At 42.8% G+C, this 26,029-nt stretch overlaps 1 protein-coding gene across 2 annotated transcripts; it reads left to right on the forward strand.

Moving 5' to 3' along the window:
• Positions 1–1,094: 1,094 nt before the first annotated feature.
• CYTIP (cytohesin 1 interacting protein) lies at positions 1,095–25,759 on the forward strand. Of its 2 annotated transcripts, XM_075609348.1 has the most exons (8): positions 1,095–1,384; positions 4,111–4,166; positions 11,453–11,507; positions 13,048–13,150; positions 13,238–13,331; positions 15,063–15,129; positions 22,720–22,786; positions 23,211–25,754. In XM_075609348.1, the coding sequence occupies exons 1-8, from the start codon at positions 1,223–1,225 to the stop codon at positions 23,687–23,689; spliced, it is 1,083 nt and encodes a 360-aa protein (XP_075465463.1). In that variant the 5' UTR covers positions 1,095–1,222; the 3' UTR covers positions 23,690–25,754. The 2 variants fall into 2 exon arrangements, with proteins under 2 accessions (XP_075465463.1, XP_075465464.1); XM_075609349.1 differs by lacking the exon at positions 4,111–4,166 and having other exon boundaries at positions 1,106–1,384; positions 23,211–25,759.
• Positions 25,760–26,029: the final 270 nt, after the last annotated feature.

Below are 26,029 nucleotides of genomic sequence, written 5' to 3' on the forward strand. Positions count from 1 at the left end.
TAACAGGCAGTACGTTCCATGGGAAGTATCTCGGGAATCCGGTTGGGCCCCAGAGTGGAAATAAACGCGGTTCAGTCCAGGGACCTAACACACACACACACACACACACACACACACACACACACACACACACACACACACACACACACACACACACACACACACACACACACACACACACACACACACATACACACACACACACACACACACACACACACACACACACACACACACACACACACACACACACACACACACACCTTTAATATATTAAACACACCTAGCTAAAATGCATGCAGGGTGCATAGATAATTTAATTTGTATCTACAGTACTTTAACAACAATTGCAGCAAAAGCTGTTCATGTTCAGGTATATATATTACGAATGTAGTTTTCTTTCCAAAAGCACTTTGTCACATTCTTATTTTGCCTTACAATGCAGTGCTGGACCCTTTAACAGCGGTCCCATAAATTAGGTGCGAGGGGGTAGACCATTGGAGGACAGTTGAGTCTTTATGGATGCATTGATCGGACCCTTTTCTCCGCCGGGCCAGGCTGCCCATCTGTTAGTGGCCCTGTTGACATTACCTATGAAGAAGAGGCTTTGAAAACTCTGTCCACTATTCTTTCATCTGCGAAGAACACTAATATTGATACAGTAAAAGATACCACGTCCACTAGGACGATAACAAAAAAAACTGAACCAGGCCAAATTTGTCTTCTCGTATGTTTCATTGTCAACCTCGCATTTTTTCTTAAAGATTTTTTTGTTTAAGGAACTGCGCCATCAAATGTGATCAGGGACATAAACCTCAAATGGCAAAATAAATGTTACAGGGCATTCTGGTAGAAATGTGCTCTCATGTCATACAGTTCAAATATTTGAAGAGATCTGTGTTTCAATGCTTCTAGTGCTCAGCTCCACAGAGCTTCACAGGCCCCTCTGACAGCTAAAAGATGCAAAATCTTATGTTCATTATCATCCTAAACTGCACTTTTTTTTGCCACGTTTTGTAGATGAGGCAAATTTGGGTAGGAAGAGGTTAAAATGACACTGAATACTCTAGGTGTATGCAAGAGATTTGCGCCCATTGCAGAGGAAAACCACACAGACACATCCTGTTCTTCCGCTCTAATGTAGGGTTAAGAGATGCAGATTTTTTTGTTTTTCAAGACATGCCGTTACTTTGACCAAAATTAGTCCGAACGACTCATCAACATGTCTTCAAAAAGATTAAAGAAGCCAGGCCTCCATGACGACCGTCTTGCCGGTAATACTTATGGCGCGTATCCCGCAACATCGTGTAGCAATATCTTGGGTGATAAAAGAGATTCAAGCTGTGCAAGAGATTTCGCAACTTTGCCATGGGGGCGGAAACAGGTACGTTCTTTTATTCCAAGTAACGCCAAATATCTCGATAAAAATTGGTTCTAGTAACGGATTGGAAAAATGACACTAGTGTTAAACACACACAAAAAAATATATATACATTAAAAAGGGTTAATTATCACTCATGCGCAAATCTGTAATACAGTTACAGCAAAGGGTTCAATATTGTTCTGAAAGCTAAAAAGAGAAATGATAATACTTTGTATTTATCTTCGCTCTCCCTGGAGCAATGACTTATAAATGATCATTTTGGGCACACATAAGACGACGTGCATACTATAATTCTGCAATCCATGTGTCATGCTTGGAAGCTTCTTGTCCTTAACATTTATTTGCTGGGCATCACTGTCACTCACAATATTACAAAATATAGTTATTCTTACTTATAGAAGGATTAGTACTTAGAATATTCAAGGATGTCATTTTATAGTTATCATTATAAGGACTCGGAACTACTTATTTTCCATATTGTGGCATTAAGTATGCATTGCAAATATCATGTCCATTACGCCATGACATTAATACATTGTTTATTTCTGAATGATCAAATTGGTCCTTTTTTCCCTTTCGTTCTGCTATCATGTTTTGCCATTTATATACTTAATTATCTGCTTACTTGTCAGTCAACTTTTTGACACATGTTATTAGCCAGGAACATTTATGTCATCAAACACCTGCCAGAGTTTATTTATGCTAAGAAAGGGTAAAACCGAGACATGTAATTATTAATTGGATTAATCCCATTGTAGTATTAATTGCATCCTCATTATCTACTCCTATGGTTAAAATGTCATGTTTATATTATTTGTCCCTCATAAATAAATCTGAAACTTTTACTATATGTTACTTTATTTGTATCAAGAAGAAATAAGGGTTAACCTCTTCACTGCCAGAATGGCCCCGCAACACATGGCAAAAATAATACATTACCGGCCCTTCGGGCAGTGAAGGTGTTAATTTGGTAATAGCATTACTTTATATAAATCAAGAGATGTGCAAAACTGCCCCGTTTTTATTTAGCAAACATTTGTGGGTATTCTTTCAACAACAATTGTGAATTTGTGAAACTGAACGGGGTTCTTTTTGTCTATAATTTTTTGCTTATTTGAAACATGGCCAATTATTTTTTTGGTACGTTTTGCTCAAAAATTGAGGTTAATTGATGATTCTAAAATACCAAAATTAGCTTGAATCCCATTCTCCAGTGTTTTCCTTAAGCTAATGACTATACTTTTAGCTCTTTATCCTCTTGAAATAGAGTATGTTTAGTATTCTTATATTAGAAGTATTTGTAGGACAGGGCAACTCACATTTATCTCGAAAAAGGTCCAACGTGGGACCGAAACATTGACCACTTCTTTTGTACAATAAACACTATTTTTCTGAGCATGACCATTAGTGGCGTCTATACATCTCTCCAGCACTGTTTTATAGTAAGAAGTCGTTTGATAGGTAGGTCTATATGCAAGATGTTTAACATACAAATAGTTACATTGAGTATTAGCTATAAACATATAATGAAGGCAGCACAGAATAAGCTGGAATCATAATGGCACAACAGAACAAAAAGCAAATATTTGTATTTCACTATATAACAAGACAAGGGCGAAAACACTCAGGGTGCAGAAGAAAACTGGGAACAGAAAAAAACACAATGTAGTGCAATATTTTAAAAGATAAGTTTAAAAAAACAAGTTTAAAAAAACCCAGCAAGTACCCTCACACGTGTAGAAGATTTCAAGCCTTTCAAAGAACAAGATGATACTTTGTTGTGGAATGGACACTGTGTATGTTTAATGCTGTCCTCTGGAATCACCTCAAAATTACAAGCGCAAAGCGCATAGTGCAACACATCTTTTACTATAAAATATATAAGAAATTCAGTTCAAAAGCTCACAAACATATGTGGGTATCGAGCAGCTTGATACACCCTGACAGTGTTTGCACCCTCGTCTACCTTGGGCGTTCTATACTCAGAGCGGCATTCCACTCCAGGGTTGTATTTTTTGCTTCTGATAATTTTTTTTCTTTTAATATATATTATTGTCAAGTTATTTGCGCTACTATCTTTAGTACCACTACAGTATATAACTTTGGTAGGACAAAATAAAAACTCCAACAAATGTACTGTACCCGTTTTCATATATGTAGAATTACAGACAATGGTGCAATTCAATGTAGACAAGGGAGACATTTTCACACTATTCTGAAGAAGGCTCAATGTCAGGTACAGTATGTGAAAAAACGCACAACTAATAACAAGACCATAGGCTGGCAGTGTTATCTTAACATAGGAATGTGTAACAAGTTGAGTAAATATAGATGCTGTGTGGGAGTTTCTGAGACCACATAGGCAAGTCTTCTTTCCCTTAACTAGCAACGCCCCTATAGAAACACTTTGAGATCAAGCTGTTATGTTTTTCATTATCTGAACCTTGGCAACGTCATCCGCAGAGTTAGGGGATAAAGGATCAGAAGAAACCTTATTTTGAGGGGCAAAATTATAGTAACGTTGTGTCCCAAAACTTTGAGAGGGAGAATGCTCAAAAATATCTCAAATTGTAACCTTTCTGGAGACCAGATGGCTAACTATGCGTTGCCATGTAAGGTCCTTTCTTTGTTTTAGGGTTTATATATATCAGTATGTCAGTGGTAGTGTTTTGTTATCATACAGGTAACTAGAATATCTCAAATAACAATTCATGTTTTATTCTCAGCTTACTATGGCCAGATCAAATTCATTGATTGACTCTACTGGAATTGGGCCACACAGGTTGGTGTCAGAATCCCTTATTACATCTCGTTAAGACTTATAATCTAAATATATATATAAAAGGTTAAGGATTTCTGCAACAACCGTAATGCCTCCTCAAGGGGAGGCGAGAGGAGGGAGGAGACAGAGAGAGCAAGAGCAAGGAGGGAAGGAGAGACAGAGAGAGAAATAGCAAGGAGAGGAGGAGAGACAGCAATGAGGGGAGGAGTCAGAGAGAGAGAGAGAGAAACAGCAAGGAGCGGAGGAGACAGAGAGAGAGAGCAAGGAAGGGGGAGGAGAGACAGCAAGGAGGAGACAGAGAGAGACAGCAAGGAGAAGAGGAGACAGAGATAGACAGCAAGGAGAAGAGAAGACAGATGGATAACGAGAAGGAGGGAATGGAGAGGTGTGCACATGGGGCAGGAGGGAGTGCAAAGACAGGGAGGCGAGACAGTAATGTGAGTAGGAGGAGGAAAAAGAGAGACAGGAAGGAGAAGAGGAGACAGATGAGATGAGAAGGAGAGGAGGGAGTGTAATGTGCACAGAAAGGAGCAGACACAATAAGGCAGGGAGTGTAAAGAGACGGAAGTAGAGAGTGCAAAGAGGAGCAGGGCATGATGGAGGAGAGAATAAGGTGGGGAAGAGGTGCGAAGAGACAGCAAGGCATTACAGGGAGGGGTAAAAACAGAGACTAATGTTTACTTAATAACCTTTAAGATCTGCTAGATAGGTGTACGTTATGCTAGGTACAGCTAGTGTTATTTTAAACATATAAATGAATGATGATGGTGCTCTATTAGCAAAGTACATTAAAACAGAATACAAGATGCCCTTAATGTGTAAAAGAGCTGATCCATCTACAAATAAAAAATGTGCTAGACCAAAATATATTGTTTGTAATCACAGTGTATTATTAGTCAAATTCCACAGAATAATTTTATTGCATATTAAAATCTTGTTAGTGCATCACATACTTCTGTAATTCAAAGAAGATGCTAATGTACCATAAATAAAAGGATATCTGTATTTGATGAATCAGTGGGCAATGTTCTAATTACAGCTTCATGCCCTGTCTTAAACATATTCACGGTTTACAATTATATTGACACTTGTTTAGCAACAATAAGTATGACAATATTGAACATATACAACGGTATTATATCTATTTATGAATTCCAACCAATACATTGGGACACAGCTTACATCACACTCAGTGGTGCAGCTACAGCCCGGCAAAGCCCGGGGGCCCGCGCTCTTGCAGGGCCTGCCTTGTAGGGTGACCATATTTGTCACCGACTGCGCATGTGCGAATCTGCCGATCTGCTCGCCGATTGCGCATGTGCGATCAGCACTTGCAGGCTGCTCATGGGCATGTGCGATTGGGACTTGATGACAGCGCTTGCACGATCGGCAAGTGCCACTCGTGCATGTGCTGTCAGTAAGTGCTGATCACGCATGCGCACGAGTAGCCAGCAAACATGTCCAGCTACGCCACAGATCTTACGCCACTGAAAACTAGATCTTATGCAATAGCAAAGTTTTAGGCACAAAACTCTTGAATTAAGAAGGGTAAAACTATCAACTTATTATAACACAGTTATTTTCAATAAATATTGTAAATTGTAAAAAAAAATTGTTTTAAAACTGTAAAAAAAAGGAACTAGAATATGAGTTTGTTTGCAGCTAAAATGAACACATAATTCTCTCATGAATTGCAGATGAATTGAATACTGTAAAATATACTTTTACAGTTGTGTGGCTGTTATTGTATCCATGGTGACAGTCTTAGCCAAACAATGATGTGTCTGAAAATTCCGTGGTGACAAACCTTGTTACCCATTGCTCAAAGTGTCAAAGCCCATTCTCATAATCTGCAATACTTGTGATTCAGAGTTCCCTAATCTGCATCACTGGTCCCCAATCCCTTGTCCTGGAACCGAGCCATTATGTAGAAGATTTTGGCCATCAACATTCTAAATAAGTCTTAATCACTGCTCAAAATGATTATCTTTATTATATGTCAGTATCTAGTCCATTTATGAATGTATCAAACATATGTGTTATGTATTACAAAACACATCATACACTTCAATGAATACATGTATTTGTTCTTACATAGTTACATAGTAGATGAGGTTGAAAAAAGACATGCGGCCATCAAGTTCAACCCATGCTAAATTTAGACAACAGATACTTTATTCTATGTCTATATTTACTTATTGATCCAGAGGAAGGCAAACAAAAAAAACCAGGTACATATCATCTAATGATATCTCATAAAGGGAAAAATAAATTCCTACCTGACTCCAAGAATTGGCAATCAGATTACTCCCTTGATCAACATCCTTCTCATGTTTACTTATATGGTATATCCCTGTATACCTTTCCTTTGTAAAAAGATGTCCAACCTTTTTTTGAACAAATCTATTGTATCTGCCATTACAGTCTCCATGGGTAATGAATTCCACATTTTAACTAGCCTTACTATAAAGAACCCTTTCCTTTGTTGCAGGTGAAATCTCCTTTACTCCAACCTTAAGGGATGACCCCAAGTCCTTTGTACTGTCCTTGGGATAAATAGTTCTTTTGAAAGCTCCTTGTACTGTCCTCTGATATATTTCTATATAGTTATCATATCTCTCCCATCATATTTATGTTATCATATTACATCTCCCTCTTAGACACCTCTTTTCTAATGTAGATAAATCTAATTTAGCTAGCCTCACCTCATAAGTTAGATTTCCATCCCCTTTATTAATTTGGTGGCTCTTCTCTGCACTCTCTAGTTCCATAATGTATTTTCTAAGGAGTGGTGCCCAAAATTGTTCTCCATATCCAAGGTGTGGTCTTACTAATGCTTTATAAAGGGGCATTGTTTACTTCCCTTCCATACATTCCCCATCTAATAAGAGAAAGAGATGGGGGAGCACAGGTGGAAGGGTGAAATGGAATAAAATATGGTTCAGGTGTGTTAAGCCCTGAAGCAATAACAGTGGGGTTTTGAAGTGTGTATTAAATCTTAACACTCACATGGCCTTGTGCAAATGCTGTCGCATCAAGGTATCTTTTGGTCTTCTCCTCTCTGTCTTGTAGATTCGTTCTCCACTCTGCGTCTGCGGATTTCTTCTCCTTCTTCTTTAGTGTGGTATCACCCTCGGGATAAACGAATAAACATATGAGCAGAAAGCATTCACAATATTATAATGTCCCAAGGGATACAAACAGGGTTAAGATATACTACAAACACTCACACGGGCATGTGTGAGTGCACTCTTTGGGGAGGCTTCTTTGGACTCCAGGAAACGATACCGCCTCTCCAATAGAGTTTAGAAGGTCTGTGATCAAACCCAAAAATATGTCAAGCAATGGGAGGTATATAACAGGGTACTACTACTCACACGGCCAAGTGTGAGAGCCCACTTGGAATGGTATCTTTGTTGCTCCTCCTGTAGTCCCCAGATCGAAATTCAAAGCGGGGTAGGGTGATGAATTCTCACTCCAGAGTGGTAAGTAAAGGTTTTAAACCCAGAAGGTAAAAGCCAAAGTTTTTATTAAAAAAATTCACAGAAAAGCACCGCTGACTCAACAAGTGAGCCGCGCTGTAGCAAATAAAAAAGCCAGTCTGTAGGGAATATAGTGCAGGACTCGTGGTTTTGCAGCAAACTCCCTCCGCGTCCGGATGTAGTGCTGTAGTGTTAAGATTTAATATACACTTCAAAACCCCACTGTTATTGCTTCAGGGCTTAACACACCTGAACCATATTTTATTCCATTTCACCCTTCCACCTGTGCTCCCCCATCTCTTTCTCTTGTTTCCCTGTATTATTAAGGATCCCGGGTAGATCCTTTTTGGGGTTGTTTGAGTCACAGGAGGAGACAAAGAAGCGGAGGGATACCTTACGAACTTCTAAGGTTGTTATTATACCTATATCCCGTACTTATTATACATACAGGTAGCGCCCGGGTATTTCGCTTTCCATAACATTCCCCATCTAATGCAAGATAAGATCTTGTTTGCCTTTGCAGCTACTGCATGACTTTGGGCACTATTGCTATGCCTGCTGTCCACAAACAGTCCCAAATACTTCTCCATCAAGGATAGCCCCAATGTATACTCTTTTAATTTGTAAGTCGCCTGTTTATTCTTGCTTCCCAAATGCATAACCTTACATTTATCTGTATTAAACCTCCTCATCTGCCATTTACCTGTCCACATTTCCAGTTTCTCCAAGTCCTTCTGGAGAGAAATTACATCCTGCTCTGATTCTACTACCTTACAAAATTTAGTGTCATCAGCAAAGATGGAGACTTTGCTCTTGATGCCAAACTCAAGGTCATTAATAAACAAGTTAAAAAGCAGGGGTCCCAGTACCGATCCCTGAGGAACTCCACTCACGACTTTAGCCCAACCTGAAAAAGTTCCATTTATGACAACCTTCTGTTGTCTGTCCTTTAACTAAATTCAATCCAGGTGCATATATTATTACTTAGTCCAATTTTCTTTATTTTGTACACCAACCTCTTGTGTGGAACCGTATCAAAAGCCATTGCAAAACCTAAGTAGACCACATCAACTGCATTACCCTGGTCTAAATTCCTACTTACCTCCTCAAAAAAACAAAAAAGGTTAGTTTGGCATGATCTATCCTTCATAAATCTATGCTATTACTAATAATTTGAGAAAGTATAAAGTTTTTAACAGCACCTAATGTCCTGAAATCGGAGTTTCCAGCTGCAGTCTGTTCGTCCGGTTTGGCATTTTCTTGCTCCTTTGAGAGACTTTCATGGACTATTTGATTATTATCCAATAAGATCTTGCCACATTATTTGGTATAGTCCAGGTTATTTATGCATTAGCTTAATATTGTTATACTCAATCTGCTGTATCTAAATGATAGTGAGCTTACACTGCAGTTTTTGGAGGCAGTTTCATATTGTGCCCAATGCAAGTACTAGAGATTCTATACGGCAGTCTTGTGAGACAGCTTATTTTCATATAAGATGTGTTGATTAACTCATGAATTAGCTTAATGTGGATTCATTCAGAGTTTGTTTGATCTATTAGTTACTATACTTATACTGCATTTAGTTGGACAGCCTGTTCATATATAGGTAGTGTCAGACACAAATGGTGTTTATAGTATCCCACTGTGGAATATCTATTCATAGGCATTACCCACTGTTGTATACATTGATGTTTTGTTTGTTATTAGGGAACACATGTTTGTGACAAGGGTAAAGAAAGTAACTAGATCAGATTGATCTTAGGGAATGGGCCAGAAGAAGGGGCTAGGTGCCCCAAAACATTGCCCCCCTTATTCCCCTGATTTTTCCCCTCCCCTTCCTTTCCCTTGTCAATCCCTTCCGTGTTCCCCTTCCCACTTTTATTTTTTGTACTGTGTGCTTATGCATCATTTAACTTAGTATTATATATTTATGATTTGTTATTCAGTTTCTATCAATATTTAATATCATGGATATGTGTTGATGTTTGTCTTTTGTAATCTTTATATACAAGTACAAATTATATTTTAAGACATATTCTATTTTAATAATTTTTTCTTTGAGTGCTGGGAACATTATCATTTGTTCTATTACTATTAATTTTGTTTTCCATTAGGTATTCCTGAATTTGATCTTGTATTAAACCTTCAAGCAGCTTCCCCACTATTGAAGTCAGGCTTACAGGTCTCTAATTCCCCGGTTGTGATCTAGCTCCCTTTTTAAATATTGGCACCACATCTGCTTTACGACAATCTTGTGGTATTGAGCCTGTGGAAATTGAGTCCTTGAATATTAAATGTAATGGTTTGGCTATTACTGAACGTAACTCCTTGAAAACTGTTGGATGTATGCCATCGGGCCAGGTGCCTTATTTACTTTAAGTTTTTCAAGCTGCCTATGAACTTCTTCCTCAGTAACCAATTGTTAATTAATATAGAGGTTGTGGCTTCCACCTGCGGCACTACAATTGAAATTGATTCTTCCCTAGTAAACACAGAGGCAAAGAAATCTCCAATAATCTGCCTGCCCATCTCACACTGAAAGGGTCCTATATTTTCTTTTCTCATTTTTTTGTTATTAAGGTACTTAAAGAGCATTTTAGGGTTGACCTTACTTTCTATTGCAATCCTTTTTTCATTATCCATTTTTGCCAATTAGATTGCCCTTTTGCAATTTTTGTTACATTCCTTATAATTTTGATACGATGTTTCCGTTCCTTCTGACTTCAGGAATCTAAACGCCTGCCTCTTCTTTTCCATTTCCTCCCCTACCTGTTTATTTAGCCACATTGGTTTTTACTTATTTCTTTTATACTTATTACCCAAGGGTATACACTGATAATTGTGCTTTTCTAACAATGTTTTAAAGACTGCCCATTTATCTTCTACATTTTCCCTGCAAAAACATCATCCCAATGTATTACTTGTAGATTAGACCTCAGTTTATTAAAATCTGCCTTTCTAAAGTTTAAGGTCTTTGTTGAACCCAAGTAATCTGTTTTTTTGATAATTTATTTAAAATGAGACCATGCTATGATCACTGTTACCCAAATGTTCCAGGAATATCTGCTATTACTTCAACATTCTACATGTTTGATATGACCAAATCCAGTATTGCCCCTCTCCTGGTTGGTTTCTCAATAATGTGGGTCATGTAATTGTCTTTAAGCACCCCCAAAAACCTATTTCCTTTTGTTGTAATGCTAATCTCATTGCCCCAGTCTATGTCTGGATAATTAAAATCACCCATTATGCAAACATGACCTAGTTTTGATGCCTTCTCCATTTGCAAAAGTATTTTAGCTTCCTCAATCTCACCAATATTTGGTGGTTTATAGCATACCCCTACAAACATTTTCTTTATACTTTTACCACCACTGCTAATTTCTATCCACAAAGTCTCTACATTTTCATCATTCCCTTCATCAAAATCTTCCCTTATAATAGGTTTTAGATTCGGTTTAACATATAAACATACTCCACCTCCTTTTCTATTTGCTCGATCCTTCCAAAAAAGGGAATAACCCTCTAAATGAACTGCCCAGTCATGAGTTTCATCCCACTATGTTTCAGTAATGCCTATGATATCATACCGCTTCTCAAAAGTTCTTATTTTTGTTTGTGTTGACTGAATATACATTTTGATATTGTTTTACACTATAAATAAAGATTATTATCAGCTGCCTTTTGGATGGTACTGTACTTTACTTTTGCTGATTTCATCATAGCTATTGTCCTAATATATACTGTACACTTTGGGACAATACAAGCTCATGGAAAATGTGCTTACTTCGTGTGTTACAGGCGGTTACTGGCTATTGTGAAACAGGATAATGAACCATTTGGATTTGAAATTCAGGTAACATAATGAATGAAAAATTTAATATACAGAACTGTATTAATGCATTTCTACCTAGTGGCATTGTGTTCTTAAATAAATCTACTGTCTTTAGAACTGCAGTTAGAATTATTCATGGATCAGCAAAAATGCTGATGTTGTGCTTCAAAACAAAGGGCCGTATTTACTAGCCACGCTACACAAGTTAATGAGCCTTAATGTGTCTTCTGGTATCTGACGGTGTCTTATGGCATAGCACCACTTAGTAAATATTGTCCCAACTCTCATTTGAAGATGCAGTTCCAGTGAGCAACATAATTTGAAAGCACTCAGTCATGTTATTTGGCAATTTCCCCACTGATTTTCATGGTTATTTTACACAGTTTATAATATGGTTTAGAATGCTTAATGGTCCTGAAAATGAAGGCCCAATATCGTTTATTAATAGTCTCATAACTGAGGATAGAATACTAAATAAATCCCAATGATGGTAATATTTCACAATGCCACAATAAAGTACATGTTTTAAAAAAACAACATCTGCTGACAGGAGGGAGAATGTGGGGGGCACAACTGCCTCAGGCCTGCTGGCAGAGGGGTGCCCCGACCTTTCCAAATCCGTAAGTAAGGCCCTGTCCGAAGTTGGACCCAACTTTCGCTATCGTCTGCCTGGGCTGGCCTCTACCTCGCCACCAGGTATGGCCTGAATCCCCCCCAAACCTTGAACAGTTAGGGCCCCCAGAGCTTCCCTCTAGTCAACAGTTATGATCTTCGTGGTCAACAGTTAGGGCTCCTAGACCCCCTGTCCCATTTGTATGTATGTATGTCTTTATTTATATAGCGCCATCTAGATACATAGCGCTTCACAGCAGTAATACACAGACATAACAATATAACACAATGGGAATAAGAAAAGAAGAGGCTCCTGCCCCAAAGAGCTTCCAATCTAAGTGCCATTTAAGGTCCTGGGTGGAGACTCTAGTCTTGGGACCAGGAAAGCTGTCGGCAGCCCTGACCAACAGAAGCTTTGAAGGTTTTTTTTTTTTTTTACAATTTTTATCTAATGTATTTTGGTTATAAGACTGTCAGTCTTTCTGTGTCTTTGTTTTTATGCCATCATTAGTCAAACAGATAATGTGAAGAATGTATTTTCTGATAGAAATGTTTTTTTAAATAACGTACATTTGAAATGAAATTTCATGAATTACTGTAAGTAGAATTAGCCATGCTAGTCCCGTTGCGATAGTGCAGAATAAATAAGTACTGCAGTATTAGGTGATACCTTTTTTATCTGACAATTGATATTTTAGGACAAGCTTCCCAGACTTCTGCTTTCTCCCTTGGGTCAAGCGATACTTGACCTAAATGATCAATTGTTAGTCCAGATAAAAAAAGGTGTCACCTAATACTGAAGTATGCACTTATTCTGCACTCATTATATTTCAAACATCAGAACAAATTAGAAAGACCAGTTTGCAGATTGCTGGCGAGTGTGTAATCCTTCTCTTTTTATGCTTTAAATCAGAATCTGATACAGTCTCACATTTGTTTTATTCTATAGACCTATAAACTGCAACATCAAAATGCCTACGCATTGGAAATGTGCACTTCTGTTTGTAAAGTGCATGAAAATAGCCCTTCCAGTCATGCCGGGCTGAAGATTGGTCAGTATCTATATTCGGACGATATTTATTGTAAATGAAATAATTCCACTTTAAGAACTCACACAATCATTTAACTGTATATTGTAGGTGATATGATAACCAATATAAATGGAATGAGTACAGCAGGCTACAGTCATCAGCAAACTGTTGATCTGATCAGATCGTCAGGAAATTGCCTTAGGTAAGTCAGCGTTTTTACGTAGTATTTCTATTTGCACCCCACACCTGCCGTAATAGCTGGTAACTTATCCTACCTGCTTTTAGTGAAGTGCAAGCACTAAGCCCAACAGTTCCAGGGGGGCCTGCACTGCACTGATTGTGTTACAGGTGGAGTTAAACTTACTTCATCCAAAATGTATTGTATGTCATGACGGAAATGTTTTTTTTTTTTTAACAATGTGAAAATGCCCGAAAGTTTAACACTTAGAAGAGTTGTTGATTGAAAATGTTTATTTTAGGTTGGTTGTTTTAGAAATAGCCACCATTGCCGTGTTTTAATAAATGCTTCAGTAGACAGCCCTAAATACGGCACTATTGTAGTTACGCTTAAATTTTTAAAGTTAGATAAGATGCTTCTTACTAGTCTATATTAAAACAAGCATCTATATTAGGGGTGGCCGACTCCATTCCCCAAGAGCTACCAACAGTTCAGGTTTTCAGGATATCCCTGCTTCAGCACAGGTGCCTCAATCAGTGGCTCAGTCTTTTTCCTGAAAACCTGACCTGTTGGTAGCTCTTAGGGACTGGACTTGGCTACCCCTGATCTATATTATGTGATATGAAAGCCCATATTTACTAAGGAACCGGAAGACACCTTAAGGTGCATTCAATTAAATGATCGTAAAGATGTCTTCCAGCATTGTAGGTTTATTATGGTGAAGCACTGCTTAGAAAATGTACCCCGTAGAGCAGGGGAGTGCAATCTTTTTTCCCAGCGCTCCCCTGCTGGCTGTTCCACTCTCTGCGTGTCCCCCGCCTCTTACCTTGCCTCCGGCGTCATGACGTCACATTGCCATGGCAACGTGACGTCACATGACCTCCATGGCGACACGTCTACAGAAGCAAGGTAAGTGCAGTTTACAGAGGCCTTCGCCGCTTCCCCAGCACTTAATTCAAGTGCCTTCTTGAAGCGCACGGGGCCTCTGTAAACCCTGCGCCCCGTAACGAATCTCGCACCCCCAAGTTTGTGAACCGCTGCTAGAGTGCTTGGTGTAATATTTTTCTGGCCCAGATTTGCAGGGCTATTAAACATATACAAAAGAGGGTGGGGATAGGGCGTGATCAACTTAAACCATACTAATTAACAATACATAATTAAATAAATAAATTCATCCGATAATTGTGAAGTGGGTGCAAACTGTGAACTGAAAGTGAATCAGTAAAGTGAAGAGTACAAGGTGATTGTACCCCAAAGAAAATTCACTTAAATGCACACCACTAATTTAAAATATAACATTTAATAGTATTACTTAAAACATATGTTTTATGTAATAATATTAAAGGTTATATTTTAAATTAGTGGTGTGCATTTAAGTGATTTTTATTTGGGGAACAATCACCTTGTACTCTTCACTTTGCTATTAAACATATCTTTAATTATAAAACAGTTGCTAGAGTAGTATAGATAATGTTACATGACTCACTTTCCCCACTCTATTGCAACTGTGATATATGTTTCATGAGTAGAACTATTTTTAATATTAAGCTAAGTCGTAACTGTCTTGACTTGCTAAACAAATGATTATTGTCCTTTCCTAGTAAATGTCCTCAACATACAAGTCATTTTAATAATTCATAAACTGGGAATAATCCTCAGCATTGATTTAACCATTCTTTTGTTGCTTCTGCACTGGTTCATTTTGAGACTGCATACTAACAGTTTTTTTGTGTATCTCATTTAAAAAAAAAATAGGATTGAGACAATGAATGGAATAAAAATTAGAAGATCAGAACTTGAAGCCAAACTGCGTTTTCTGAAGGTAATTTATATATATTTATAATGCATGTTAGTGTTTGTGATCCAAAACTGGAAATGAGACTCTTCCGGTCACTGAGTTAGACCTCCCAGCCCTCTTCTCATGGAACCCCCAGCCACGCCAGATTTTACAAGTGAACAATTATGAGATGACATTTAGATTACATATAAACACTGCCTTGGAAAGTGCCTTAAACTGACTTTACACCTTGTGTGAGACAGCCGTCCGTAAAGCGTGAAGATGCCAAATTGATAGGATAGCAAGCTGTAGGTATGATTTTTTTTAGATGGCTATGTATAAACTATTGTGCAGGTACTGTATTTTTTTATATGATCATTCATATGTTGACATACACTGATTGATGTCTGATGACCTTGAAAGCTCAATCTGAACAGGATCTTCACTAAATATATTACATGTCCCAACGTTTCGCCTGTCCCGCTATCCGTTCACAGGACATAACTGACAAAATATACCAAAAGTGGATTTTATATACCCTAGGAAGCATTCCCCCTCATAGGTGCCACCTATTACATACTAACATCGTTCCTGAACACCTCCTCCGGAGTTTTGATCTGTTCAGCTTGCTGGATTCCAGAGGGGCACATTTCCATGTGTCCGTCTTTGGATGAACTTACCATAGGAATAGCAGCAAGACTGCCACTGGGATCTAGTGCCCCAGTATTTATGTACTTAACCCTCTTAATATAGAACTTTTAAATGAGTGGTCCAATATAGGATATCAGTATGAAGAGGATACAGGCATAGCCAGGGAATATTTTCAGGCAGGTGCTGTTCGGGTTCCATGGCTTCCTTTTCCTAGCATTGGTTTACATATGGTACTTTATATAGGGTATCAGCCAACTAAACGCAGTGACACATGGGGCAACCTGAGGTCAGAAATACAGATTCCTGATATTCCCCATGGGACAGCAGTTACCAAACATTGTGTTCTGTATTACCATAATCAAATAACCAAACCCCCTGTTTAAATATAAATCAATATAGCTACATATATATATGTAACGGGTATTCCCCCACCCAATCGCAGATTCTACTGTGTGAGTACAGGAAACATATATTGTTACTCAGGTGTGGTGCATTACCTGTTGGCTCACAGGAGGGCTGAGCTTCCGCCACGGGGAACCTGGGGTAATTATACTAGGGGTGATCACTTACAACATCTTCTCGGTACAGCGCCTCCACCTGCGATGGCTCCCACCAGAGGGGGAGTAGTTCCTCGCAGGACAATCAATAATACCATACACAGTGCTTTATATAACGAAGGACTTTACTAACGAATAATAATGATAACCTGTGTCTCTCTCACGGTGAGACACTAACAGTGACGTCTCGCAGGACGATTCCCAAACACTAGGTGATCCCACCCAGTGTCCCAAGAACCCCACCCAATGTCCCGTACTCCTACAGAGATAGTCAATGGGTGACTGCGCAGTCACTAAGAACCTCTAGGCCTGTTGGTGCACATGTGATGGTATAATACCTGCCGAGCACTCCGGTGCTCGGGTCAGCAACAAACTTCTCAAAGGGTCAGACGTGTGATAAATCCGTCTGATCCAACCGAACTCCTTGCACGTGCGGACCGCTTCACAGGAACCGCAGCGTCTGCTGTGTCCCTGTCTAATCTAAATGGTACTAACGTGACAGGAACCCTAACCTAGGGCCTGTCCCTGTAGTACAGCAACCTGTAGTGGCTTGGGGAACTCCTAGGGCCTGCAGGGGTAATGACCTGTCTCACTCCCCCAACTACCCAAGTCCCTTCGGTAAGTGATCTGGAATGGACTAGAGTACTCTTCCATGCAGTACTTGGGCGTCTACCTACTGTTGGCTAGCCTAGTGCAGATCCTCTCCAGAATTCCTGCTCTCAGTTACCAGTTTATCCCTTCAGGCATCCTACCCCTAGCGCTACCTCAAGGTGACTAGAACAGCTATAGCCCTTCTCCAGACCCACCCAGTCTCTGACTAGTCCCAGCGCCTACCGCAGCAAGCTGTAGCTCACTTTTGACTGCAGCCAACGTGCTGCGCAACAAGGTGCCTGCCTGTCAGACCTCACAGCACTGACAGCCGTGACTCTGACAATGCAGCACTACACTAAGGGCAGCGTCCCTATCTTGGGCCTCCCTCAGCAATTACCCACTAACCTAGTGGGGAGTTGGGGCCTACCTGGGGTGTGGGTACCTATGGGGTGCAGGAGCTGCTCTCGCTCCCCGCACCTTGCTTCCCTCACAGCTCCCTGACTCCAACTCTCTGTAACCTTCCTTTCCCAGCTCCCACTAATGTAAGTGGCAGGGTCCCTAACCCGAGGGCTGCCCCTGGCAACACTCACCTTACTGGGGAGCTGAGCTATCTCGAGCCCTGGGGGTGCTGGCCTAGTACAGGGAGTCCCTGACTCCTGTACCCTACCTCCTTCCCTGGGCTGCTCCGGTCTCTGACTGATCTAACGTGCTGCAAGCCCGCCAAATGTATCTCTTTTCTCAGGGGTCTCCTAAGCCCTATTGGCTCCCTGGTGTCACATGGGGCTCGCAAAGGCTCTGGGGATATGTAGTCCCAGCTCAGAGCCTTCCCTGGTAGGCTAGGGGTTCGCGGGCTTTTCCCTACCTTCACTGCGCTTGCGCAAGCTTTCCCGGGCTGCCTCGACCTTCCCTCAGCTCTCCCTGCTCTCGCGCGAGCTATCCCTGTCTCGGGGGCTGTCCCTGCGCCTACGCATCCCTGCGCATGCGCAACAGTATCCTCAATGGCGGCGCCCTGCTTGTCCGGCCGCCGGGACCTTAGAGACGCGATCGCGGCCTTAGCAACCGCCCGATCGCGTCCCCGGCAACCGGCCGTAGGCAGGAGAAGCCGCGCTGCTCCCTGCTCCAGCCCCCACCCTTGGAAGCAGCCGCCGGGTCTGTCGGCACCCGCGACCGAGCTGCTCAAGGGGAGGGGGGTCTCCAGGAGCCACGGGAGCTCCAGGCTACACTCTCCCCCTGGTGAAACTCCAACGACCTCGCTTGGATGGCAGACATAACCTGGTACACAGTTATACAATGAAAATGCAGGGCATATGTACAACCTATCACTGGTGACTTTAGACATCAGGTTACAATACAGTTCACATACCATACCCGAGGCCAGCTGAGCGTCAGCTGTTTGCTGAGACCATTCGTGGGGTGCCCCTAACTGATCAAGTGGGGGTACCTCACTTTTGCGTCCGTGAGCCTCCCCCAGAAAAATTTCTTGAAGAGCACACCGGAGGGCAACAGTCACTGGTTCCTCGCTACTTCCTCCCCCTGGTGGAAGGAGTAGCACCATGTCTCTGAAGCAGACCTTTACCCGGTCACCCGCGGCATGGATGCGGTAGACCAGGCGGCCAGGACCTTTTCCGCGGTCCACTACTTGGCGAATGGCACGCTCCCTTTTGGGCTTAAGGGAGGCAATTTTTACTAAATCCCTCGCCACACAGTCCTTGTCCCTACGTACTTGCGAGGCTTCCGCTGGGAAGCGAGCAATGGACAATGTCTCTTTCCTCAAAGTCTCTGTTTCACCTGGCAGGGGGTAAAGGGTAGATACCTTACCACTGTGGTGATTCACGGTAGCCAACAGGTCCTCGGGGACGCTGTCAGTTCCCACCTCGGCTGTATCGGGACCTGTCCCCGGCACTTCTGGGACAGTCCACTTACTGGCTTGAAACTCGGGAGCGTTGGATCCCGGTCCTGGGACCATTTGAGTCGGAGCGCACGGGCTCACACTCGGTTCAGGAGCCGTAACTCTGACCTTTTTCACGGCCACCTCCATCGGAGCCTGTGGGGGGCAAGGGGGTTCCTTACCACTCTGCTGGCTTGCAATGGTTTTCTCTTCTTGTGGAACACTGTCAGGTATCTGCGGTGCTTCACCTGACACCACGACAGAGCTGCCTGTTCTCTTCAACTGAACGGTAGGTGGTAGATACTGGTCCACTCGCATGGCGGAACAGCTTTCTTCTAGGGGGAACACCTCCCCCTGTGATTCCTCTGTCTCACTGCTGGGGTGGTTCGCCGGTAGGCGCATCGCCACCGATGGTTCGTCCTTTTCCGTAGCTGGCTGGGCCTCAGTTCTTCCCGCTTGGTTGCAACAGGGAACCAGGGCAGCCTTGTCTGTCAGCTCCTCCACCTCCGTGGTTGAGGTAGAGCAAGTAACAGCATCTTCATCTCTGTATTCTGCCATCTGAGATTCCTGCTGGGGATCTGGGACTGTAGACTGCAGCAGCACAGGCTTTAGAAACTGTGCTCCGCAACAAGCACACTTGGGACCCCAGGTCGGTTTGCCACCTGGGAAGTCACACTGATTACAAACACATCGTATACACCCCTCGTCCTCCACCACAGCCACCCGATATTCTATTGGTAGCCTAAAATGGTTAAAGTCCATACCACCAGATAGACTCAAGTCCTTTTGTAGGCACGGGCACACCAGAAAGGATATTTTCCCTCCTTTAGACCGCCATGCTCCATATAAATGAGGGTGTATTTCTCTGCATTCTGTACTGTTTTTAATGGGAACAGCAGTTGCTGATGGTTGTTCACTTTGCTTGCTCCCCCTGGTGGAATGTAAAGGAGGGGCTCGCTCTATCACTGAGTCACTCACATTGCGGGGGCGGAGCTCTGGTTTTCCCGCCAGTCCCGGACGGATTTCTGCAACACAATTTGGTGCAGGCTTGCAGTCAGCAGCACATGTGCTCTCCTGCTTTGGCGGGAGACGCCATTTTAGGTGTGACTCCCTTGATGAGGGAGCCTCCATTTTGATCACAGTTCTGGTAATCTCACTAAGGCTCTCTGAGTATGCAAGAGGGTAGCCTTCTGGTGGGGCCTCTGGGAAATGCAAGGTCAGAGGGACATTTTCCTGGCATATTTCCTGATCCGTTACTAGCCATAGTCTACAACACTGGTCAGTGGGGTCGTACCGGTGCTCTATCCTCTTCCACACTTGGTCTATGCCCAGGAGTCTCCCTAGGGCCTCACAAATTTCCCTCAACTTCACGGCACTACTGGGAACATCCCCTACTACTAGCACATGTCGCGGGGATACTTTTGTCCTCTTGGTTCGTTCGTGGGCCTCATGGCTTGCAGGCCCAAACATGGTGAAAAATCTAATTTGGCCAATTTGGAAAAAAATGAAAACAGGGCACCCCAGGTCTATCTCAGCAGCGCCTCCAAATGTAACGGGTATTCCCCCACCCAATCGCAGATTCTACTGTGTGAGTACAGGAAACATATATTGTTACTCAGGTGTGGTGCATTACCTGTTGGCTCACAGGAGGGCTGAGCTTCCGCCACGGGGAACCTGGGGTAATTATACTAGGGGTGATCACTTACAACATCTTCTCGGTACAGCGCCTCCACCTGCGATGGCTCCCACCAGAGGGGGAGTAGTTCCTCGCAGGACAATCAATAATACCATACACAGTGCTTTATATAACGAAGGACTTTACTAACGAATAATAATGATAACCTGTGTCTCTCTCACGGTGAGACACTAACAGTGACGTCTCGCAGGACGATTCCCAAACACTAGGTGATCCCACCCAGTGTCCCAAGAACCCCACCCAATGTCCCGTACTCCTACAGAGATAGTCAATGGGTGACTGCGCAGTCACTAAGAACCTCTAGGCCTGTTGGTGCACATGTGATGGTATAATACCTGCCGAGCACTCCGGTGCTCGGGTCAGCAACAAACTTCTCAAAGGGTCAGACGTGTGATAAATCCGTCTGATCCAACCGAACTCCTTGCACGTGCGGACCGCTTCACAGGAACCGCAGCGTCTGCTGTGTCCCTGTCTAATCTAAATGGTACTAACGTGACAGGAACCCTAACCTAGGGCCTGTCCCTGTAGTACAGCAACCTGTAGTGGCTTGGGGAACTCCTAGGGCCTGCAGGGGTAATGACCTGTCTCACTCCCCCAACTACCCAAGTCCCTTCGGTAAGTGATCTGGAATGGACTAGAGTACTCTTCCATGCAGTACTTGGGCGTCTACCTACTGTTGGCTAGCCTAGTGCAGATCCTCTCCAGAATTCCTGCTCTCAGTTACCAGTTTATCCCTTCAGGCATCCTACCCCTAGCGCTACCTCAAGGTGACTAGAACAGCTATAGCCCTTCTCCAGACCCACCCAGTCTCTGACTAGTCCCAGCGCCTACCGCAGCAAGCTGTAGCTCACTTTTGACTGCAGCCAACGTGCTGCGCAACAAGGTGCCTGCCTGTCAGACCTCACAGCACTGACAGCCGTGACTCTGACAATGCAGCACTACACTAAGGGCAGCGTCCCTATCTTGGGCCTCCCTCAGCAATTACCCACTAACCTAGTGGGGAGTTGGGGCCTACCTGGGGTGTGGGTACCTATGGGGTGCAGGAGCTGCTCTCGCTCCCCGCACCTTGCTTCCCTCACAGCTCCCTGACTCCAACTCTCTGTAACCTTCCTTTCCCAGCTCCCACTAATGTAAGTGGCAGGGTCCCTAACCCGAGGGCTGCCCCTGGCAACACTCACCTTACTGGGGAGCTGAGCTATCTCGAGCCCTGGGGGTGCTGGCCTAGTACAGGGAGTCCCTGACTCCTGTACCCTACCTCCTTCCCTGGGCTGCTCCGGTCTCTGACTGATCTAACGTGCTGCAAGCCCGCCAAATGTATCTCTTTTCTCAGGGGTCTCCTAAGCCCTATTGGCTCCCTGGTGTCACATGGGGCTCGCAAAGGCTCTGGGGATATGTAGTCCCAGCTCAGAGCCTTCCCTGGTAGGCTAGGGGTTCGCGGGCTTTTCCCTACCTTCACTGCGCTTGCGCAAGCTTTCCCGGGCTGCCTCGACCTTCCCTCAGCTCTCCCTGCTCTCGCGCGAGCTATCCCTGTCTCGGGGGCTGTCCCTGCGCCTACGCATCCCTGCGCATGCGCAACAGTATCCTCAATGGCGGCGCCCTGCTTGTCCGGCCGCCGGGACCTTAGAGACGCGATCGCGGCCTTAGCAACCGCCCGATCGCGTCCCCGGCAACCGGCCGTAGGCAGGAGAAGCCGCGCTGCTCCCTGCTCCAGCCCCCACCCTTGGAAGCAGCCGCCGGGTCTGTCGGCACCCGCGACCGAGCTGCTCAAGGGGAGGGGGGTCTCCAGGAGCCACGGGAGCTCCAGGCTACATATATATATATTATTTTTTTATTGATCACAATGATTACAAGTTCAAAGTTAATTATTACAAGTTCAAATATCCTTAGTGTGGAAATTATACTTGTTCCATCAGTCTCACAACAGTAGAAGTTTTGGAAACCACAGAGATGTTGAATACTAATCTGAAAACCCTTTTTGTGCTACAGGTTGTTGAGAACCTCTGTACCACATGGACACACTCCTTCAGTGTCTCCAACACTCTGAGCTTTACCACCAATAGGTGGCTTCTTGCATTGGTTACTTTATCATCAAATACATTGTGCAGTACCAAGATTTTCTTTGTCAAGATGTAATGCTGCATATATTTTACTGAATAGTCATAGTTTGCTACTAAAATAAGAAAAAATGTTTTACAAAATAAATGTTAAAGTAAGCTATTAAATTAATCAAAATTTATTTTTGTAACCTACAGCAAGATTTTTACGAGAAATGGGCTGAGTTGCGAACAGTACTAAATAAAGAACAGCAATTGCTTTACGGTAATTTTTTTAAATAAAATCTTGTTTAATTACTTTTTTGTTAATAATTTTTGTGACGAAGTATTAGTTGTAAACATTGTAAGATGTGTTAGTTGTCATTTACAATGATAAATGCAATCACAACAATGCTACAATGATGTTATTTGAGCATAAAGAGCACTTTACTAAAGCAAGACCATTAAATCTGCTGTAAGATTGTGTGAATAATAGATAATGTACAATAGTGATATATTACATAATTTGCATCTCTACATTTACTAAGATAAGGTGACGCCATTAACCTTAAACCCACCAGTATTGTCCCTACCATGTGTCTACCTTGTGCCTATGCTTTCATACTTTATTAATTTAATAATAACTAATAACTTTTACTTTATTATATAAAATTACGTCTTTCTGACTTTTTTCAATACAATTCCCACAGGATCAATAAATGAACCCAATGTGCAGGAAACACTGGACTCACTTCAATCTAAATTGTTTGGGACCCGGAGTCCAGAAGTGTCGTGTTCCTTCTTAAATAAGCACCGATTCTCAAGTGGAAGCAGTTGCATAAGTCGCTTTAGTTCCATGACTGACAGTGAAGATGGTTTTTACCAGGCGTCTATGTTTGACGACTCAGGCAGCGAGGCTTTAAGTCGCCAATCTAGTGTAGACGACGATTGTTTCCTTGTCAAGGCCAATGGTTTCCCTTCAAAGAAGTGTTTGTTAACTCGTCACAGAAGCATCAGTGTGACGAGCAGTGGAAGTGAATCCATGTCACCAGGGTGGGACACAGCGAGCCTTTCAAATCTTTTTGGGACGCTGCCACGGAAAAGCAGAAGAGGAAGTATTAAAAAACACTTCTTGAAATTCATCCCTGGTTTGCACAGATCAGTAGAAGAAGAAGAAAGTCCAGTCTGACACTTTGTCATTCTTTAGTGTACTTACATTCATGGTCTCTTGTGCCGGCATCAATACAGGTTACAGAACATGTGAATGAGTAATGTAAGACAGAAAAGGAAGCTACTGCCAATGTATCAGGGAAACACAACATGGAATTAACAGACCGAAAGCAACAATGAACATTTTCTTGTCCACTATATATAAAAAGAACGTTGGTTGCTATACAAAAAGGACATAGCAGCTGTGTAATATCTATTTATTTTGTATATAATAATAACTGAAGGGCAAAATAGGAAATGTACAGAAAAGGCAGATTGTTTTCTATATAGCTCTGGCTATAAGTGAATTTTTGTATATTGGAAGTATTACATAATTTTGTTTAAATTTGTAGATTTTTGAGCAAATATGATTAGAAATGTTGATCACATGGTACTAAAGAGTGCAACTCTCCATTTACATTTTACTGGATATTTTTGGTGATTATAACATAGAGTTAAACATTTAACATGCAAGAATCACACTCCAGTAGCATTATGTTGTATAAAACTGACGTCTCACGCACAGTATGATTGAATAAAAAAAACCTAGATTGTACATTTTGTCAGTCAATGTTTGGGAAGCTCTTTATTATGGGAGAAATGATACCTAGAGGGATCATTTAACTCCAAGGGTTAAAAAGCAACAATGGAAATGGTTCTTTATGTAAGCTGTGAAACTATAGAATTTACTATCTTTGGAAACTATTACAACAGGAGATTGGATATCCGATTCCACACTGAAAGGATAAAATGAACAGGTTAAAAAAACAAGTCTATTGTTCAATCAGGGAATAAAAATATCACTTGTGAGCACATTTACGTCTCAGACAGATCTGCAACCCTGCTTTCCACCATTCTTTCCAGCATTCAATGCTTCCACTACAGCTAGGGATTCTGGGAAATGCCATTCAAATAAGCACAGAGTGTCACCTTTTGCTTCCACTCCCTTTTAACATGGACCCCTATAAGCCTATGCCTGCCGCATCACACAACTTTTCAGCACAGCGTGGGTTAAAGAAGTGCATAGACAGTAAACCTATTCACAGACAGCTGTTTCAACCTTTTGGGTCAACCTTTTGGGTCTAACCTTTTGCTTTGCAATTTAGCATTGTATGCTAAGAGATTTGAATATGCTCATGTAACCCTTTTTGTGAACCGGCCGACCCACCCAATCTCACATTGGCCCCTCGTGGTCTAACCGGTTCCTTACCCTGCAACACACCTGCTCTAAGGGACTACTGGTACTGCTTAACACCTGTGGCTCCAGGAGATCTGAGCCTCCGCTAGCTGGGAGCCTGGGGAAACCCTTACCATTACCTGGTGCAGCGCCTCCACTTACCCAGGATCCCCGTTATGAAAGATAGCCCTGGGTAAGAAATACAATAACACACGTATACGATAAACCAATAACTAACACTTTACTTAACACACACATATAACTCATTACATAACATAACATAACCTGATGCTCTATCCGCATCACCTCAGCCCAATGTCTGGTGTTCCCACCCAGTGTCCTGTGATCCCCCACACCCAATGTCCCGTAATCCTACGGAGGTCGTGGGTGACTGCGCAGTCACTAAATTAAGCTAGGGCCCAGTTGGTGCACTTATATACTGAAGTACCTTCCGAGCACTCCGATGCTCGGGACCGCCACTCTCTTCTAAAAGGGTCAGACGTCCGTCTGATCCTATCCAGGTACTTCTGCCGGTAGACCCCAACGAGGGTCCCACCGCTCCACGGGAACTCAACCGTCTCTCGGTCACACCAACCGCATGGAAACAGCAACCGCCGCTATCCCTAACTAACCCTATCAGGACAGGAACCCTAACCTAGGGCCTGTCCCTGATGAACCGCAACCTGGGATGGCTTGGGGGAAACTCCTAGGGCCTGTGGAACAATAACCTGCCCCCTCCCCTAGCTACCCAGTCCTATCTGTATCTACTAATCCTAACAGCCTGCAGCAGACACACAGCTCTCTGTCAGCCTGCAGACTTCACACACGCTGCACACACTGCGCCCAGCACATGCAGCAACACACACACATAGCTGCACGCACACACAGCCACCTGAATGATACACACCATTCACTAGAACCCGCAGCAAATCCACTGCTCGCACGCTGTGCCTATTTGCCAGTGCCCACAGCCCTCTCCGCTGTGGCACTGCCAAACCTGCACCTTCCACACCTAAGGGTGACCTCCCTAGCTAGGGCCGTCCCTCTTCAGTTACCCCCTGCCCTTACCGGGAATTGGGGCCTGCCTGGGGATCTAGGGAGAACCCTTACCTGGTACAGGAGCCATGCGCTCCCTGCACCCTT

The sequence above is a fragment of the Ascaphus truei genome, chromosome 7, assembly GCF_040206685.1.
Source record: "Ascaphus truei isolate aAscTru1 chromosome 7, aAscTru1.hap1, whole genome shotgun sequence".
Taxonomy (NCBI): Eukaryota; Metazoa; Chordata; class Amphibia; order Anura; family Ascaphidae; genus Ascaphus; species Ascaphus truei.